This window comes from Maylandia zebra, linkage group LG22 (assembly GCF_041146795.1).
Source record: "Maylandia zebra isolate NMK-2024a linkage group LG22, Mzebra_GT3a, whole genome shotgun sequence".
NCBI classification, from domain to species: Eukaryota; Metazoa; Chordata; class Actinopteri; order Cichliformes; family Cichlidae; genus Maylandia; species Maylandia zebra.
The window spans coordinates 17,353,114-17,373,763 of record NC_135187.1 but is presented as its reverse complement, the minus strand read 5'-3'; the positions used below and the strand labels follow the sequence as shown (position 1 = coordinate 17,373,763).

At 44.0% G+C, this 20,650-nt stretch overlaps 1 protein-coding gene across 2 annotated transcripts in view; it reads right to left on the bottom strand.

The window, feature by feature from the left end:
* jarid2b (jumonji and AT-rich interaction domain containing 2b) overlaps positions 1 to 20,650 on the bottom strand; it is a 110,311-nt gene that overhangs the window by 4,175 nt on the left and 85,486 nt on the right. Inside the window, exons 5-16 of one of the 2 annotated variants that reach the window (XM_024798392.2) lie at positions 19,718 to 19,930; positions 16,589 to 16,833; positions 10,103 to 11,555; positions 7,389 to 7,993; positions 5,280 to 5,372; positions 4,868 to 4,986; positions 4,637 to 4,707; positions 4,370 to 4,484; positions 4,104 to 4,209; positions 3,806 to 3,988; positions 3,043 to 3,173; positions 2,491 to 2,677 (exon numbers count right to left, since the gene is read on the bottom strand). In XM_024798392.2, the coding sequence (XP_024654160.2) occupies positions 2,491 to 2,677; positions 3,043 to 3,173; positions 3,806 to 3,988; positions 4,104 to 4,209; positions 4,370 to 4,484; positions 4,637 to 4,707; positions 4,868 to 4,986; positions 5,280 to 5,372; positions 7,389 to 7,993; positions 10,103 to 11,555; positions 16,589 to 16,833; positions 19,718 to 19,930 (3,521 nt within the window). The remainder of the gene's footprint in view (positions 1 to 2,490; positions 2,678 to 3,042; positions 3,174 to 3,805; positions 3,989 to 4,103; positions 4,210 to 4,369; positions 4,485 to 4,636; positions 4,708 to 4,867; positions 4,987 to 5,279; positions 5,373 to 7,388; positions 7,994 to 10,102; positions 11,556 to 16,588; positions 16,834 to 19,717; positions 19,931 to 20,650) is intronic. The other variant, XM_024798393.2, reaches the window with a different exon arrangement.

Below are 20,650 nucleotides of genomic sequence, written 5' to 3'. Positions count from 1 at the left end.
CAGAACCTTGTGGAACTCCATGAATAACTTCAGTGTACGACGAAAACTCCCCATGTACATGCACAAATTGGGATCCATCAGATATGATTCGATAGATCGATTGGGTCTAACAGACATGTTGATGTTTACTTGAAGTAATTACTTCAGTGAGATCAATTGGCAAGAAGCACTCTAAATATCATACATCTGACATTTTTCAATAATGGTAAAAATTGTATTTGAAAGGAAATTCGTGAAGTCATTATTACTGATAGCTAACAGAACTGAAAAACTGATTAGCCTGACTAGTGCTGAGAAGAAACATGGGGTTGTTCCTGTTTTTGTCTTATCAGTGACAAACAGCATGATGGCCTAGCTTTACTGAGGACTTGTTTTTCATAAGGAATCAAGCTATTTTTCCAGGCCAGATGACAGTCTTCTAAATTAGCGGATCTCTAATTTCCACCATCTGTGTGAACTGTACCAGGGAGTCACACATTAAGATTAAGAGATCCTCTATCGTATCCTCTGTATAGACATCTACTGTATAGAAATGTTTTCCAGAGCGCTGTAGTTCATATTTTAAACAAAAGAGGTTTTTTGAGAAATACATTAAATGCTCAGTTCCTATGCAATATGTCGGGACAAGGTCAAGAATGTGATCAAAATATTGAGTTGAGGGTAGTAATGAATTAAACACAGTGTTGAAGTTGTTGTTTTCATCATCTACAAGCATAAATCTGCCAACAGAAACTTTTTGTCTTTTACAGTTCAACTGTTTAAGGCTAAGGATAATTACAGCTGTCTGAGTCTTTGCGGGATTAATAAACTAGAGTGAGAGATCACTGCCTTCATTTAAACTTAAAGTGTAACAGAAAATAAATCAACATGTTGATCGATTATTACATCATTTACTAACAGGGACTTTGAGAGAGTCCTAATATAAAAAATAAATCAATATTCAATTGTTTTGCTCTATTGAAATAGTTTTCATATATTTCTGGGAGCAGATGGTCTCTGTGAGTTTGGAGGGGGAGGGAAGCTGCTGAGAGACGTGTAAAGTTGCATACATACTGGAAGCGATTTGCTAATAGGGGTTGAAATTTGTAAGCATTTACTTCCTCCTACTCCCCTTTGAATGGAAAAAGGTCAGTATTTTTTCTAAGTGATGGAAAAAATACAGACCATTTTGTTAATAAACAAAAAAAATTATTTTTTGTTTATTAACATTTTTTTAAATAATATGTTTGAAATAAAGATTTGATTCAGATTCAGACTCATCGTGCATCGCTTTGAAGCTGATCGTTGGTCGCATGCAGACTTTTCAGGCTCCGGTTGCCTAGGTGACCCTCTAATGTATTGACTTCCAGGTCATACGTCAACCAACTGTATTCTTCACTCTCACTAATAGTCTATTCAACTGGTCGCTTTGAAGTTGAATACAATCTATTGCAGATCCCTCCCACTTTGTGTCGTCAGCAGTTTTTGCGCCAAATAGTGTTCAGATATTGTTTCTGTGATCTCTGCTGTTGCTGCAAAACCCTTCCAGTGTGTACACAGCTTACAAATGCAGCTCTGCTTCCTGTGCTTGACTCTGCATAGATCATCCAGAATCAAACACATGATTTTTGTTTTTTAATAAATTCAGCAACATTCATAGAGATGAGAGCTGCACCACCCATAGTAGGATGGTTGGAGTCTCTCTAAAAAAGACCATGTTTTCCACAGAAAGTTTTCCAGTTACCCACGAAGCCCATATTGTTTGCTGGACACCTCCCAGACAGCCTGCAGCTAAAAGACAACATCCAGCTATGCATGTCAACCCAGGTCAGACTGGGGAGAAGACGCTGTTAGTAAAGTCACACACTAACTCAATGTTAGTTTTAGTGACTTGTGATTAAAACAACTGGATGCCATTACTTTCAATCTGAATTACAGTCTAAGTAAATCTACGTTTATCTTTAGTTCAAACAAATGCTCTGCTGTTGGAGTCTGCAGGTTCACGTTTCTAAGTATGAAGCTGCCAATGACCAGAGTTTTTTTCTCTGCAGGTGTCGCTGAGTGGAAAAAAACACATGGTTAGAATTTTGAACGTGCTAGTTGTGTACCAAGGGCTTCTCTTTCGGACTGCGCTTCCTTCCAGCAGCAGCCGGCCTTTCTTCCCGGCAGTGCATTTGGGTGACAGCTAAACTACTTTGGGCCTGGCTAGCCATTACAGCTGCAGGTTTACTTTCAACGGTGTGGAGCCATGCCTCCAATTCACCAAGCCTGGCCTCCAGCACAACAAAAAAGGTACTATTATTATACGAAACATTATCACTAAAGCAGGTCGAGTAGTAAGAGACCTACAATTACAGCCACACTAACCAGATGTAGGATTTCATTTATAAATATTTAGGATGAATATGTTGACTTGAAGGAAGGAAGGAAGTCCTTTGCAGGTAAACTGAACCCAAACCATTTAACATTTGACACACTGTCATGTTAAACCCCTGGGCGTTGTGCTCTCACCATGGACAGGTAGCAGAGATGTTGACAGATCTGGCAGCGCCTCTCTGAGGACTCCAGTGTCAGCCATTTGCCGCGAGGCTTCTTACGTCCCTCGATGGGTCCCAGGCTGCCATCGTGTGTGCCATAACGGGCAGAGGAGAGCAAACCTGCCTTGTAAAGTTCCTGACGTTGGCGCATCTCTATGTTCCTGATGGACAAAAACACTCTGAGTGAGAGCGGAAGTAAGTTTGCTGCTATCAAGGGGAAACTATCAGAGTGGAGCTTACAGAGAATGGCACTTACTCAGATCTCAGTACAGTAACACAATGGATATAATTGTATTATAGCCAACTTCAATCACAATTTATTCCTCTTCCTTTACAACAACAGTACATTTAGTCATTATAAGGTGAATTAGACCACACCTATCTTATGAACATAAGCTGACTCAAACAAAACCCAGAAGTTTGATACATAATAGGCAGTGTTTGATGTGGCGATCTTTAGAAATCTAATAAAACTGGATTTGTAGCTTTGCCGTGTTTGTCGTTTGTATGAGTTGTTGCATCATACCTGAGGTCTTTGAGAAGGGTGGAGATGGTGGTGAGGAGTAGGCCGTTGTCCCTCTTGGACTCAGCTGTGGCGATCTGATACAGTAGCTTCTCCATTGAGAATGGTTTGGCTATACAACGACATTTCAGGTCCTGTGAGTGGAAAAAACAAACACAAAATCAGCCATTTAATATCTATTTTTGTCCAGCTTTCAGCCAAAATATAAAGGTGTGGACTAATATACTCCAAGAATGCTGACAATGTATAACAAAGAGAATATTTGTAGTGTAACCAAGATCAATGTTTCTCATCCTCTCCTATGATTCCTCACTAAAAATGTTTGTAATTTGCAAGAGCGTGTTTCAGGCAGTGCTCCACAGTGCAGCACATTTTATGAATGTCACATTACCCTGAAGGGTAATCTTAATGTGGCTGTGGGTATGATAGCATTGCTGAAGGTAGATGTACTTCCATCACTGTTATGCCCATAATGACAATGGGGAACATTTTCTTCTCCTCTATTGCAGCTATAATGAAGTCCAACGAGCCAAAGGTTTACTCGGGAGCTCTCTCACGCTCACAAACATGAAACAGAACTCAAAGGTCAAAACACCGGCTGAATTAAGTTCATTTCAGTGTTAATCACCTCTACCCAAATTGAATCTTTAACAGCTGCAGTCCACAGCACTGTTGCGAAATAAAAACAAACAGTGATGTAAAATGTGTCATTATTCATCGAAATGGCCTTTGGTTCAGCTTTGTCGGCCCTGATTTATATGCTGACCTTTGCGGCTTGGTAACCCAGGTTCATCCAGTGTGGTGTGGCAAAGTGCACCGTCTCTGACACGCTGTAGCCACAGCACACTTTAGAGACAAAGGCACCGGGGAAGCAGACCACAAACTGGCCACTCCGCTGGACAGTACGATAAACCTTGATGCCTTCACGGCACAGCACCTCTGGAGATATCTGGAAGAGTGAAATAAACGGCGTTACATTTCCAAGTGACTCTGCAAAGTTTTAGGATCAAAAGCATCGCTTCCTTCCAGTTAAAATATATGTGAATGGATTTTTATAGACTTACCATGATATTCTTCTCCAGCATCTCTAGTCCTGGCGTGCCATTGGCCTGAAGCAGTGTATGGACCACCTTGTTCAGCTTAGCCTTCTCCTCAGCAGGGATAGAATACCTGTCCGAGCACACACACAGACATCAGTTTCAAACTTTTCACTTAGTTTTCCTTTATTCAAGTCTATTAGTTCTCTCGTCTAATTTTACACATTTTTACCATATTAACAAGTTTTTGGTGCACACACTTACACTGAGACAACGCCTCTGTGCATACTTACCAAATGCAATCAGCACCAGTGTGTAAGTAATCAATATATGGAAGGCGATTTTGGTCTCGAGACCAGCATGAGGTAGAAAAGACCATGCCAATGTTTAGCCAGGGAATGGTCACCCCTGTAGAGACAGGAAGGTTAAGTGAGACAGAAACATTAATATCTGCAGGCTAAACAACAGAAACGGCTCAAACATCTGGAGTGATCAAGATAACACAGACCATCTACATTTGTAGAGCAACGTACAGACTGTGCTATGAAAATAATTCTCACCAGGCACAGCACCCAGATGCCTCAGTATGGATCCAGAGTTATTTGGGAGGACATTGAGGTTCCATCCATGTCTGAGGAAAGAAGGAAAAGAAGACGTTTTTATAAGAATGACTTTTGAGGAAGCAGATAGTTTGACTGTTAAAAAGTTTTATCTGACCGGTGATCAGGTAAAGACTTTGCTGCAGGTAGAAAAATGTACCCAAACTCACAAGATGGATGAGAAACACTTACTTTGAAAATGGCTCTGACTTTCCTGTGGGGAAACCACTGCCATGTGTACTGGTGTCCACCTTCCCACAATGCACTGCCACATGGCAATCTCTCTGTTCCACAATCCTCCAGTACTCTTGCTGCAAGAGGACAAAAACAGAAAACTAGTAAGAGAAAGTATGCATGAAACTGAGTACAGGATTCAGGTGTGCCTCATGGTCAGTCATGCTGGTAGCTGACATCGAGAAGAAACCAACTCACCTTTTAAAAATGATCTTAAAGTTACGGTCTGCTTGATTTCATTAACAGATGTATTATTTGATAGGGCTAAATGTTTTCTCATTTAAAAAAAAGTAATTACAACAAAGATTTAACACTGAAAGCTACTTTAGATAATGAAGATGATGTTTGATAAAGATGACAGGATGCTAACCTCAACCTCAGCAGCAGACGGTTCCTTGTTAAAGCACATGGTCATGGTGTTCCGCGCTATCCTGAAGAAGTTGGTCAAAGACACCGATTTCCCCTGCAAATCACATGAATTTAAGATTAATCATCAGTGGAATCTATTTTTCCCATGATGCATGAGTCAAGAAGTCAAATGGAGGGCGATAAGGATAAAACATTGCATATCTGACTGTGTGTGTTTCTATAAGGATCTCTACTCCCTTTGTTAGTGTGAGACACAATTCCCCTGGACTTGACCCTCTCCCACTGACACCCTGCTACACAGAATCTGTGACCATAAATCTGCCAACTCTGAGCCTGAAGATGTGCAGACCAGGCTGAAGTTTGACCTTGTGGATTCCTAATGTTCACAGTGACATTTTGTTTTTTTCTTCTTTTTCCCTCTTATGTGTTTGCAAGTACTATCTGACTTAGTTCTTTTTATGATTGCACTAGCTTCAGGGTTGTGAAACAATGCAGTTAAATTACAGTCTGGTGCACCGACAAGACTTTTTGTCATTCAGTAGCGGCGCTTTTTCGAGCTTTTTCCCAGTGTAATTACAGTTAATTACACCCTTGACCTGCACTTTGTCCTCTCGATCGAAAAAGTGAAACATAAGCTCCTCTTGGGGGGCACTTGTGATGAATAATAGCCACAAATCTGAGCTCTGCAAAAAAGTGATGAGTCACGTTTTGACAGGACTTCCAAGTCAGGACAGTGACAGCCATTCACATGTCACTGTGCACTGAGCAGTACTTGTATAACTACAGGGTCACGTTTGTTGGGGGGGTGGGGGGTGTACATACAGAGGGATTTGGTTACCAAAAGGAAAGGACAGAAAAAAAAAATCAAATGAGATCCAGATTGGAGATGGGTGGGGTATTGTGCAGTGAGTGAACACAGAAAGTTTAATTACAGTTTCGACCCAAGATGCTGCTTCAAAATAAATGTACACAAACAGTCACATGGCCCATTTTTGTGCACACAGAGTGAACAATTTCAAATTTCCACATGCGCACAAACTACTGGGGGTCGAATAGGTACGCAGAGAATTTGGCAAGAGTGAGAGAAACTGGGTGGGGGTGGGGGGCTGTGGAGAGGACTGGATATTTGGGAAAATAGCTGAGAGCAAGGACATGGGCTGAAGGAGAGAAGCCATGAGGAGAGGGCTGGACGCAAGGAGCTGAAGGGTTATGAAAGCTTGTGGAGGCGGGGCTTTGGAAGTGTGGGGGGGATGGGTACGCGCTGTTTTGGGGGCTGCCATTTCTCTGACCTACATTTTCAGCCAGCCATAATCAGCAGGCCTGCAAGCGGGCTGGGGAAATGCATCTTATGTGGTCCACAAATACACACATGAGCAACTCTACAGACCACCTTACCAAACACAGCTGCACAGAAATATTAAAACAAAACCACAAGAAAATAAAACTGCCGGCCCCTCACTTCAATGGCCCAACTATTTCTGTGTAAAAGCAGGTGTGCATACTTCTGAGGTTTGCTTAAACAAACCACGAACTGTGGCAGTTAACAGCACGATATTGTTACCAAGAGCACAGTAAGAAAATTCAATAGGCACTCACAACTGTGTGGTTAACAACATCCCAACAATGTCTCCGAGTGAAATCCACTTTGTTGAAAACAATATATAGCACAAGCAAACAGGGTGTACATTTGGTCGCTTAAGATGTGACAGAGGAAACAGTCAAATTAAGTGTTGAATGTTTACACCTCATGAGCGATATATATCTCGATTCACTGAAGTCTCTCTAAAAAGGTGCTCTGGCACTGACGACAGGCCAGAAAAGATCGCTCCAACCGCACATTTACCATATAAACAAGACAATGTACATCAGGTTGGACCAAAGGAGTAAAAGAAACCCAACAATGCCTGCCAAAGTGGTATGAAAATAATACTAAGGGCGACCATAACATAAGGAAATAAGGTAGACGTCACTTGTTTCCATGCCTTGGAGCTGATCTTTAAACAGCAGGTCAATAAGAGACAAAAGGTGTTAACAGCATGTAATGACTTATCACAAGAAAAGTGCAGAGAGCAGAAACGTATGCATAAGCAATAACAAAAGGTAAACTTACGTGCCTCTTGTCTGTATGCTTCAAATGTGTGCCATAAACAGCAAGTGTCGTCTTCATCCTCACCTTGTAAATACATTTGTGCTGGTCACTGAGAACACCCCTGTCCTCCACCTCCTGCTCTTCCGCATGCTGCCTGTCCTCTTTGCCTTGTTTTTCCTGAGCGAAGAGCCGGCGCCGGCCTGCTTTGACCTGAGCCTCCAGTTCCTTCAGATGGTGATACACTCCATTGGTGCGGTGGTTTCCTGTTGCCCCTCCCACTATCCCGCCAACGAGCCCGTTTTTGGGCTCGTAGCGCGGCAGAGAGAAAGCGCCAGGCGCTGAAGAATCTGCGAGGCCCTCCAGAGGGCCGCGGCGAGACTCCAGGTCCTTTTTCTCCTGCAGCACATCAGTCTGCAGTCTCAAGCGCTCCTCAGCACCGAGTGAGTCGTAGGACAAGATGTACTGCAGGTAAGCCTCCTGCAGCTTGGCCAGCCGATCCTGTGCAGACTTGGGGATGCGCAGGAGGTCGGCGAGCTTGGTCCACTTCTTCAGGTCCATCACCTGCTGCATGCCGCCCATGTCATTGATGAGCTGGAAAAAACGAGACAGGTCCACTTCGCAGCCACCTGCATGGAGCAGAAAAGGAAGGTTCAGTAAGAGGAGAACATGAGCAGCACTTACAAAACCAGCGGCAAGTGGTGGTTTTGGAGTGCGTTCAACAGAACATTTGTTTCATAGGCTAACATGAAAAAGTGACATAAAATAACAATTTTGACTCATAAAATAATGTCGTGTACATAAAGAAGTTTTCAGTTTTCACTAATATAAACTCCGCTTTTTAAAAAGTCGCAGAAATCAAGCTAATCTAAAAGAATGCCATCTTGGGTCATCTGCTCCTTTGGCTAAACATGCCGTTCCCTCCTGCCCAGTTCATTTTATTTGAAACAGCCAATCCACCTTTCAAAACGGATCTGAACCTTCATTGTGCCAAACACAGACACAAATTACTGTTAATGTAGAACTTATCTGCTGGGGACAGTAAAAGAAGTCATTTGAAACCAGGGTACCCTGGCTGGCTGCGCTGTGGACCGTTGGCTGCCAGGTTTCTCTGGCCAACAGCCCTCACTCTAGCCCTGGCTCTAATCTGTATTCAGCTGTATATAAAAGCTACACACAGCACAAGAGACTGCACAAACTCAACCAGGGCAAAACTAAACAGCCACTTGTTTGCACACATGAGAATTTGCACATGCACAAAGCTCACACATTGGATTTCCGTCCCGACCCGAGGCTGTTTAAATGCTCATAAAACGCTTATGTCATCATGAGAAATAGAAGGTGACTGAGCAATCTGAGAGAAATATTGTTTTCATTGGCCGCCAGGCTCCTTTCTGATATGTTCCACATTGTTGCTGTCATCTATAAAACGGCGAGATACAAATCAGGTCGAATACTGCTGAAGCTCTCGGAGAACCAGTGATATCAACGGAAACAATAAGTAGTGCATAAGTGTCACAGTAAACAGTTTTATAGAGCAAAGGAGGCCAAACCACAGTTAAACTGCAGAATACAAAGGTTTTTGTGATTGTAAATCATCTTCTTTGTTGTACTTATCACCATAAACAGCAACATGTGAAAGACCAGGATCCAGGAGAAATTAAATTAGGAGTCTGTGACAAACCATACTCTGTGTGTGCGTCGATAAAGTACTGAGCAGATGTTGCTATTTTGTAACCTGTACTTGCACATTTTTTCCTATAAAGAAATTGTTTATTGAGGGATGTGGATAGCCATGTTTTGACTGGGTTGAGTGTGCTTGTGTTTATGTCTGTTTACTTGTTTGCTAATAATCACTCTTAGAAAGTAAGCTCTGGTTCTACGTGACAGTGTGCAGGAAGAAACCTGTGGCCTATCACTCATCACTCAAACTCTGCACATACTTTATATGCTCAGTATGCTCATTTACAGTTTCATAAATACATTCGGGAGTATGATAGAACAGCTTTACATTCTCTCATATAGAAAAAATAAAAACTAAATCACATCATATTCTCTCATGCTATAACATTGCTGTCGCACTCATTTCTCCCTCTGAAACATATCTCATGTTTCTTTAACGGCCTTCTGAAAAATCAAGTCCGTTCTTATTGGTCGGCAGGCAATCTGACAATGAAATGAATGAACAGTGCTTGAATTCAGTAATGCAGCAACAGAAATCAGCGTATGATTCTAAATGGCACAAACTATGTCATTGCACCACATCACACCATTTATTTTTCATGCTTACACAAAGAATCAGCAATTCTGAGTTCCCCCTTCAGCAATATGAGAGCACTGTGTGACCAGAAACAACAACATTTCACTGGATCTTCAGCTCTTCTGACTTTTATGTTCAGTTGTGCCAGAAAAAATAAATAAATAAAAAACACATGTGGCATCATCATGGTCAAGACTTTTTGAGGCAGCTGCTCCTTGTTTGTGGGCATGCTAAGCTGGCATTTTTGCAAATGTGTTGCAAACAAGGGTTTAAAAATTAAAAAAAAAAAAAAAAAGCCCGGTCAGCCAACTAAGCATTTTAGACTGTTCAGGTGCAGCTTGCAATTTTGCAGAGCTTTAACATCCCTAAAGAAAAAAAAAAGTCAACTCCAAACAAACAACACAGCATCTTACACTTAACACCCTAGCATACAGTACTGCTACTGTACATTCACATACACATGTGCGTGTTCACTTACCAATGACAGGTGGCTCATCCATGGTAATGCCCTGAGATTTAAGGTGCTTGCGGATGCAAGCCAGCCGCTGCACATTGGGGCCCCAGCGCCGGCCCAGCATGTGGACTCTCTGCACCTGTGTAACAAAACGCATCTCCTCGCTCAGCTTACACTCTGGTCGCCAGTCTGGTGGTGGCGCCACACGGCACATGCCAGCCACTTCAGCCTGTTCCCTCACCGCATCCAAGTACACCAGGGGGTCCTGAAACTCCCTTGGAGCCGGCCGGAAAATGGGGACTTCACCCAGGGCTGCCCAGCCCTCCGGCTTACTCCGGTGGCGCTCCCACTCCTTCTCTTGCTCGCGTTCCTTCTGACGCGTCAGCTCTTTCTCACTCTCCCACTCCTTGTCACGGTCAACAGCCCGCAATGCTGCCGGTTTGAGCTGTCCAGGGCTGTTGGTGGAAGTAAGAGGAGAAGAGGTGGAGGAGGACACAGAGGTTTGTTGGGGGTCTGAGGTAGTGCTGACGTGACTGGGGTTCGGTGAGTGATTCTGGCCTAATGAGGGGGAGGAGGCACTCCGACCATGGGACCTGCTCTGCTGCTGCTGTGCTTGTCGTATCAACATCAGCTTGCCAGCCGATGCCCGCTTAGGTCGCTGGTTCACCGGCTCCGCGTTGGCTGCTGGTGTAGAAGGAGGCAGGGTTTGTTGAGGAGGGAGAGTAGAAGATGGAGGTGGGGTAACAGGTTGAGTTTGTTTAGGAGAAGGGGGTGTTTCTGATTCGTGTCCATTAGAAATTGGAGTGGTAGACGAGGTGTTTTGCGTGGTAGCTTTCTCTTGATTGGCCACCTTCTTGCTGCTGCTGCGGGTCTCCAAAGGAGTGGATTGGAGCTTGGCCTTCTTGGCCTCAGTGCCATGCGTTTTGGCTTTGTGCTCAACCACCCCCGTCCCCACCGAGTTGAGCAGCACCTCCAGACGCCGCTTGGAGTTCCGCAGTCCTTCTCGACCATGGCACTCCCCCTGGCCCTGCTGGCACAGTTTCTGTGCATCCTCCTTGGCCAGGGTGTTGTGCCGCTGCCCATTTAGCCTGCCGTTGGGACGGCCGCCGGCAGCCACATTGTGCAGCCCATTGGATAGTAGCACCTGTTTGCGGGTTTTTGCATTGCTGTGGTGGGCTGGTGCCGCTGCTTTTCCTGAGTTGGCCAGCCCATTGCTGGCTGCTGGCTGGCTGTGCTGATTGTGATTGTTCGCTGACGATGGTGCCGAGGCGGCGCTGTTGTGTTTGTTGCTGCTGCTGAGTTTGGTTTTCTTGCCCAGTTCTTTCTGTTTGGCTTTGGTGTAGGTGACGTGGCCCTTGGACACGGTGGCTGTGTACTTCTTCACAGTTTTGGAGGGCAGTCGGAAGTCGCGGCTCTTTTTGGCACCATTGACGGCTTGTGCCGAGCCCGCCCGTGTCAGCCCGTTTACTTTAGAAACCTGAGATGCACAGAAGAAGCAGGGAGAGACAATTGAGACATGTTAGATGTCATAGAGTGACCAATCTTACAACAATCATGTGACTACAGTACGTCTGTTTTAGAAAAAGGACTCATTGTAAGAAACAACAGTGGGTGGCATGCTGACCGAGTTTAAACAGAACAGAACTGCTGTTGTCAGGTCAGATTCCTTTCATTGTTAAAAACACTATTACAGCTAACATGGTATAAATGATTTTCCCAAAACGCACACACACGCACACACAGAGAGAGAGAGAGAGAAAATAAAATTATCAGAATGTACAAGCCAACACATGCAGGGGTGTGGGCGCACCCACACTCCATGCTATGAAGAGGCCAAACATTCAGATGCTAGCTGTGCAGTAAAACATTTGGCTGGTCAGACCAAAGCTATTTGCGGAAACCATCGCTATTCATTAGGGAGCCAATCAACTGTCTAGATTACTATACTTTTAAAATCTGCTGCACTTTTGTAGACTGCTCTCAGCACAACGACTGAGATTCAGCAAAGGATATGTGCAAACCAAAACCAAAGCCACTACATCCTGAGATAAACAACAGTTTAGAGCGAGTAGAGAGCGAGAGAGAGAGAGAGAGAGAGAGATGGCAGACATGAAATGGAAAGCAGGGATGGCTCCTTGATTTCTGCTAGCAGATGGCTGGACAGTATGAGGTAGAAGGTGGGGTCACTGGGATGGAATAAAATCCCATCAGGACGTATAAAAATAGCCTTTTATTTGGCTATCGCTTTTTTAAAAATGCCAGACTTCATTTTTTGGGGTAAAAAGGTGTTTTAATGGACATGATGGAGAAGTATGGAGAAGCAAGTGAGTGTATATTGAGCCCATGTGTGTTTAAGTCTTTAAACCACCAGCTGTAGATCTGAGGTTTGGTACAGTGGTGTCTAGTTCCACCGCTAGCATACTGGGATGCAGCTGTGGGAAGAAACATGGCCACCCTCTCCCTCAGTTCAAAGAGCTCTACAGCTGCCTCAGCACACATTAAACTGTGTTGTTTTTTTTGTCTATTTTCCCATTAGAGCGTGGCTCTTTCTGATGTGCCCATTATTTGTCCAGCTTTCACTCACATTTCTCTTCATAGCTTTATTTCCTGCCTGTCTCTTTTTCCCCTCCCCCCAAAGGTATTTCATCTCTATACATATTTCAGAACATTATCCCCTCTCATCCCACCTTAAAAGCTGCTAGAGGTGTCTGTGGAGTAAAACATCCCTTGCACTCTAGGCCAAAGTATAAACACTTTATTTTAGTACCAATACCAATATCTATTGGCAAAAAGCTAATATCTGTCAGGGCTCTACTTTTACCTTCTTTTTGGTTAGCCTACACATGAGAATGATAAGAAATCTTAAGATCTTAAGAGTTAAAGATCCCTGTTTGCTTGTAAGAATTGGTAAAGTGGGGATCACGGCTCTGTAGTTATACCAGTGAAAGCTCCTTCAAATACAAGCCAACATGATTTTATTGTATGTCTTTTTTCTCGTGTTTCAAAGTCATGCATTCAAAGCACGGCTAGGCAGATTTGTACACAACACATGAGAGCCCTGCTTTTCATTAGAAAACATGAAAAACAAAATGCGTCTGTATTTTATTGCTGTCATTCTGCTGCGTCTGTCTGTTTGGACTAGCTGGAGGTGGACCACATGAACAAGGCGGGAGGGAGGATGGGAGAGGATGGAGTTATCAATCACAGCCAGGGCGCCACAGGAGGGAGGTGACAGCCGGTCCATTGACAGGTTCGCCTTTGAAGGGCTCTCGTGTCACGTGTGTGTGTGTGTGTGTGTGTGTGTGTGTGTGTGTGTGTGTGTGGATTGTATTGTGTTTGCCTCAGGTGGTGGGGGGCCGACACAAAGACCAGGCCATTAAAAGATAAGGGGGAACTGAAACCTAACCCTGCCTCCGTCAATCACTCCCCCCGTCTCCCTACATACACAAACGCTTCTTCTCACAATGGAGGGAAAAGAACGCCAAAAATAAAACAGGAGGACAAGGCAGAGGGAGGAGTAAATGCAGATTGAGTAGAAATAGGAGCAGATAAAGTAAGTCTGCCGGCTAAAACGCTGTTTTCATGAGATAAACAGTGACAAAAAAAAAAAAAAAAAAAAAAAAAAAAAAAAAACTCCTACGACTCCAAAACTTGACTACTAAAAAGAATATATCCACAGATAAGAAAAGTTTCAGGCAACAGGTTATTTAGGGCAACAACGATGTCTAAACAGCTGTCTGTCATAAAGCTGCAGGATAAATATGGGAAGTATTTGTCATATCTAATCAGCAACTTTTGCTGACAATGTGAGAGACAACAAAACTGTCATGACACCTTCCTGCCACAAGAGGGCTCAGAGGACCGCCTCGCTTAAAAAGGGTGGGGGGGGGGGGGCTCTCAGCAGGTCTCCCTCACTTTTTATTTGGTGTGGTGGAAAAGGAGGAAGGCAAGAGTGATGATGAGGTAGAATATGAAAGAAAGAAAGGTTCACTTCTAATAGCGACTGGCAGCGAGAAATGAAAAGAACGACGAACAGAATAAGAGACAATAAAGAGCCAAAAGGAAAAAAAATAGAGCACACAGAGGCAGGAGGCAGGCAGCCGGAGACTGTTCATTTGCACGTGAGCGGGAAGGAGAGGGAGGGGGAAAGGAGGTGGGTCTAGATGACATCATGTGTTGCTATAGCCCAGCTGAGGCCTGCCAGGAAGATTTTTAACACACAATATCTGCAGGAGCAGGCCCTGAGAAGGCGGGGGTGGGGTGGGAGATAGACAGCGAGAGGAGGCCAGCCAGAGGATAGAATAAGACAGCAGAAAGTTTAACCCTTTCAAAGCTTTGCTGACTCACAAAAGAAAGGAAAAGAAAGAGACGCAGGGGAAGGCAGAAAATCCGGCCCTACATGCAAGATTATTGTGTTTGACAGGCACAGAATTATTTACTTACTTTTTTGTAAATTGGTGTGTTCTAGTAAGTCCATAAAAATGTGTGTGTGTGCATTTTGATCATACAGAGATTTGGTCATCTTGTGTGTTTTCTGATGTTTATGGCTGCTCAAAATAAAGACAGTGCTGAATGTCTGATACGCAGCGTACAAACGTATCCATCAAATGTTCCTGTGATGCAATGACAACTGGTGGGTTAAATCCTATTCTGAACTCTAAACGGTCTCCTTTGCTGGAGTGATTTATGATGCAACCACCAGAACACCTTAAAAGTGAGGCATGAATCTGATTTAAGTCTTCAATTTCCTGTCACTTGCAAAGCAACGCAATCCAGGCAGGTCAGGCTGATTTTTAAGCAGTTGAAGAAAGGTCACAATAGCCCAGCACCAACAACGTACACAGTTTACTAACCGGCTCATAGGAGCTTGCTTGAAAGGATGCCCTGATTAATGCAACACGGGCATTTGAATAAATAGTGGAGGAATGACCATATTCAGTATTCAGAATTGCAAATTGCATTCATCAAACTCTATGCCCTACCCAAGTTTATTATCCATGCTGCACAGTGTGGCTTGCAGTAGTTGGTGCCTTCAGGGAGGTTAATTGAAGACTGCGGAGAAACTAAAGAGTCTTCTTCCAAACAATGGAGTCAGTCCTGCTGCTTTTTTTTTTATTAATTAAAATGGATCAAATCATGTTGTTTTTTTTAAACTGTGTATACAAGCTGCTATTAAATTAGTGAGAATGACCATGAATTGAATTATGATCATGTTTTACCCTTTTTTTTTTAGATTAAATACACACAACCACAGAGTTTGTTTTACTGCTACAAAAATCACTTGACCTTTTCTATGGCTTAGCCTGAACTGTCACCGTTGGTAATGTGTCTAAATTTGTGTGTCTTTTGAACACACATGGTTAACACACAACTTGTTCATGATAATTGGAGGGAGAGCGAAAAAGAAAAAACAAAACTAATCCTTCCAAATGATTGGAGCCATGTTGTCAAGGGCAAAATCAGTCTGTCTGACACAGGAGAAGAGAGAGAGTGAAGCATGAAAGTTGGTAAAAAAAAAAAGAAAGAAAGAAAGAAAAAAGAAGACAGTGAGGATTGCTGAATGAGAGAACATGAGGAAAACCAAAACACACCGTGCGATAGAAGCAAAAGAATAACACTGGGTGCCAGCAGTGTGCGAAACGGAGCGAGGGAGAGAGTAGAGGAAGAACAGCAGAACAAAGGCCGGTGGGTAAGTGAGGCTGAAGTTTGTCTTGGCAGGCAGTCACTCTCATTGAAATTCCTTGTTGGGTTTGCTGGACAATTCCAGCCACTTTAAAAACCTGAAGCACATGTCTGTGTTTACACCAGCAGCAGTGCGGTGGAACAACGAGAAAACACCACCGCGAAATAAAGGCTGGCATTTCAAATATGGCGGGTTAAAGACGAAGCAGGAGCGAAAAAGGAAAGCCGATCGAATGCGGAGCCTCAGCAGTCACCTGCCTTTAATTAGCCAGCGTGGCCAGAGGAATGACACTTATCAAGCTGAAGACATCTCCAGCCTCCCCTTTTCCTGTTTTTCCCTCTTTCACTTTGTGGGGTTCCTTGAAACCTGCTAAGTGCCATGGAGAGGCAGGCAGGATTTCACAGCCCCTAGCCAGCACTACTAAATATAGCTGCAGTCGCAGCAGGCCAAAACACAATCATTACTCTCCCAGACACAATGGATGGAGGAGAAGGGAGGCAAAGAGAGAAGAAGAGAGGAGGAGAGGAGCAGAGGAGGAATTAAAAGTGTTAAAAATAATAAGATCTGTAAGAAAAGAGCAAAGTAGGAAGGAGGTAATGTAAAGAAAGCACTGCAAATACACCACAATACATCAGAAGGTAGGCAAGCACGACACAGGAGCAGTTAGGAGAAACCACAGAGAGGAAGATTTAAAAAAGATGGAAAATGGGTAAATAAAAATGGGAATCTCTGGAACTGTTTTCACTCTTTTCCATCTCCTTTCAGCCTATCACAGCTCTGACACGATACTGAGAGACCAGCGCTGGGCACTTCTGGCCACACACTACCTGCTTGCGCAGGTCCTCTGAAGTTCTCCTCAGTGGCAGCCCGTTGGCTGAACCTCTACTGTTGGCCATGGCCTGCAGCTCCCTTGCGTGCTCCCGCGCCTCTGCCCGCTCGCTGCGTTCTCTCAGGAGGGGCGGAGGTGGAGGTGGAGGGGGTGGCAGCGGCGGGGCAGGCGCATCCCTGCCGTGAGCGCCGCCCTTGGGCCTCGGACTCTCCCTGGTCCCCGCTTTACTGTGGCTGTGAAAAACTGGAAGAAGGGGCAAAGATGAAACACGAGGATCAGGTGTTTTGCTTTTGCAATTCTTAATAATAAAAAAAAAAAAAATTGCTGCCTGCCAACATCTATGTTTTCGTATGCCTCAAAGAAAATCAGAGTGAGAGAGGAGAGAAGAAACAGTTCTGTGCTTTCCAGATTCTGGAGTAGAAGTTTCTAGTCTGCGGAAGCCAAAAGCAAACAAACAAATTAAATAATTAAGCTACTGCAGAGACTGGAAAGTTCCAAAAGTACATACTTCTTATATTTATATTTATATTTATATATATATATTTATATATATATGACATATAGTATGCTTTTCAGCCTAGCATCTGCCTGTGCCAAAAAGCAGAATGGGTTTTACCCATTTGGGACTAAACCACAACGACCACATAGAAAACTCTACACAAACATTTGAGGTGACAGGCTTTTGGCAAACATATACGCCCCAATCAGTGAAATATGCATGATTTAAGGTGGGCATGAAAACGCCTTTGTGCTACGTGTCAATGAATCTGTTCAAAATAGACTTCGACTACATAAACCACCCCCGAGATGATGCTAAGCGAGCCCAACAGGAGAGCGGCAATTAACATACATTGAATGGCTCTCTCTTCAGCTTTTATGAGGCTCAATTTTAAAGTTTTACAGAGTCTTAAAATCAGCTGCAGCGCGAACACGCACACAGCACAGTATGCGTTTATTCTGAAAGGTGCGTCATTGTTAGTTGGTAGGTGGATGTCATGTTTTTTTGTTTATTTTAGCAGCAGTGCGTGTTGATGTGTGCAAGCGTGTGCATGCTTGCTGCATTGCACGTGTGGTTCGATGAAAAATGGGAGAAATTCTGACATTTTGAGAAGTGAGCTAAGCAAGAAACGGAGCCCAATAAAAGCTGTTTAATTTAGCTATGTCAACATGGCACATGGCCCAGAGAGAGAGAGGAGACAGAAATGAAGGGATGGCGCCCTGATGAATGGCCTACAATCTCAGGCCTTTCCTGTCTCTACCTCCCAGAATAAAACCTCTCTCTGCGTCGCCATTTCTATTTTCCCATTTCCCTCACCCCCGCCTCCCATTGAGCCCATATAACTGTCCTCCTGCTGGAGATTGGCCCAAGCTGCATATTAAAGTGTCACGTTTGACACAAATCTTAATACCACAAAATGTACCGAGGTGTGAGCGTGTGTTTTTTTCCTCCACGAGCTTAAACACTCTTAACCAAAGCAGCGACCAGGTCGTCGTTGACTGCGTGCTCACACCTACTTGTGTACACTAAATGCCCGTTGCAGTGTCTTTAACCCCCCTCTCCCCCCTCATCTAGAGCGTCCCCTTGCAAAGTATATCTACCGATTTACCCCTTATCTATTTATTTAGCATATCACAGTGAAGGCGCCGAGGTGCTTTGCAAACAGTGTTTGTATATGAGATAAGAATAAGCTGCCCTCCTGCACAGAACAAGCCTGGGTTTGTTCAAACAGGTTACACTACCCCACCGTGCGTGCTACTTATACACATGCGTAGCATACACACTATATTTTATGTTTAAAACTGCAGCTACAGATGGTTTTTAAAAGGATGAGGGGGAAGTACGCGTAGATAGGAGAACGCCAGGGGCCGGCACTGCTCGGGAGCGAGTGACATAAAGGCAGCGAGAGTTTAACGTTTAGCAAATCAACGAACCTCTCCCTCCCGCTTTCTTTTAATCCTACCAGTGTCTCCCGTAGTCTCTCTCCTCTTTCACATTCCACTTGAGAGGATGACCGGGTTGGGAGGGGGGGGGGCTGAGCAAAGTGTTCACCTTTCAAATCCTTTCTGGCGGTAATTTTACAGACTTAGAAGGGAGTGAAAGTCAGGGATGGAGGAAATGTGAAACTAGATACAAAGCCCTTTATGGGGGGATTTTATATCTGAAAACTATATGAGACTAATGGTTTGTAGGGGAAAAATAAAATAAATAAAAGGACAAGATTGATGTGAAAAAGAATGGGGGTCAGAACATACGTTACAAACCAAATAAATAAAGTAACAGGGACAGTAGAAATATTCTGGATTCTTTTAAATCTGCTCTGCTGTGCTGCAAGTCTATTTATAACCAGACTGCTGAAATTGTGTCATGCTTCGTTTCAGTTTGCTAAAACCCAAATTTAACTCCTATTGGAAAAAACATATAAGAAAGCCACTTGTTAATTTGCAGATTTCTATGTAACATTTCTGCAGCGTTTTGCACAACTCTGTATGTGTATTCATCCAAATGTCTATTTGCCCCAAGGGGCATGCTGTAACTGTGCTGCGTATGTGTATCAAGGGCCCTGGCCAGCTGTTGCAGTGTGTGCATAAACACCTTGTTAGGGCTTAGTAAGCTAAGTGTTAATTGGGGTGGAAAGAGTTGATGCGCCGCTCCACTATCCCCATGTGACTGTGCCTCCCCCTCCTCCTCTGCAGTTCAAAACAGCAGTGCTTAGGAAATCGCTCACATGCGCACATGGGCACATGGACGCACACAAACATACTCTGACATGAACTGTAAAAATCAGGCTCTTTGTCGCGCGACTCATTCTGTGCTCCTACATTAACTCGATGCTTTTCCATGGTTTCCATTTCTCCGTACATATTAAACCCATCCCTGGAGTGCCCCATCTTTTCCTCCTCTTCCCTCAGTTACATCTCGTAGCACCACTTTTATTTTTCTGCGTTCTCTCCTCCATTAACTCCTCTCACCGGGGTCTCCGAGGCACGTTACACCGACAGAAAACATTCCCCCTTCGTTCAGCGTGTGAAGACGGGAGATGCGCTTTTGGTAATAGAAAAAAAAAAAAAAAAAAAAAAAAAAAAAATACACGACGTGCTTCGTTCCGAACTCTGACGCCGTCCTTACCGTGCCCATTAAGCGGCTGCCTGGCGGGAAGCTTGCCCTTGCGGGGTGTCGAGTGGCAGGAGGAAGAAGCCGAGGCTTGGCTGCTGCTTCCCGCAGAGTGTACGCCACCTCCATTCCTCACCTGCTCCTCCTCCTCTTCGTCGTCTTCCTCCAGGTCCTCCTCCTCCTGGGAGCTTCCGAAGTAGGCCATATTGCTGGGCAAGGCAGAAGAACCTGAGTGCAGAGGGGAGGTGGTTAGTAGGGGGAGGAGCAAGGAAATAATTACAACTTAAAAATAATTAAAAAAAAAAAAAAAAAAAGAACACCTCTCAACTGGAAGTTTAGTCTATTGCCAGTCTGCTGTCCTACTTCACCACAATACGCATTAGGGAGCCCCAAGTGCATTTTAATCTCAGACGTCATAAAGGGAATCAACATCAGCACGTAAGTGGTGAAATATTATAGCAAAAATAGAAGTTGCTCAGGGGTTTAAGAATAATGGGGCTTTTCATCTGTTATTATCCCAGTTGGTGGCTTATTGATGCTTTGTAAACTGCTCTGCACACAGCAGTGCCATTGTTGCCGACAGTCAAGTGGAGAAATGCACAAACACAATTAAGGAAATATATAGCACAATGTCAGAATGATGACAGAACGACAGGATATATGCATATATCATATATACCCCGCTCCCCCCAGTACGTTCCCAATAGTTCATTAGATATTGTACCATCAGCTTCATTTATAGAACTGTCATTGTCAGTGGGTTAGCTGACCATTGTCTTGTAAACTTCTCACTGGGCCAAAGAGTTTGACAACAGCCGCTGTGGTTCTAGCAATATCAGTAGCAATGCAGTAGCAATGCAATGCACTGTCACGCGGTGCTAAGGGAGAGGGAGAGAGATGACTAGCAACTATTTTATAGATAGCTGGAAGCGCTGCAAGTACGCAACA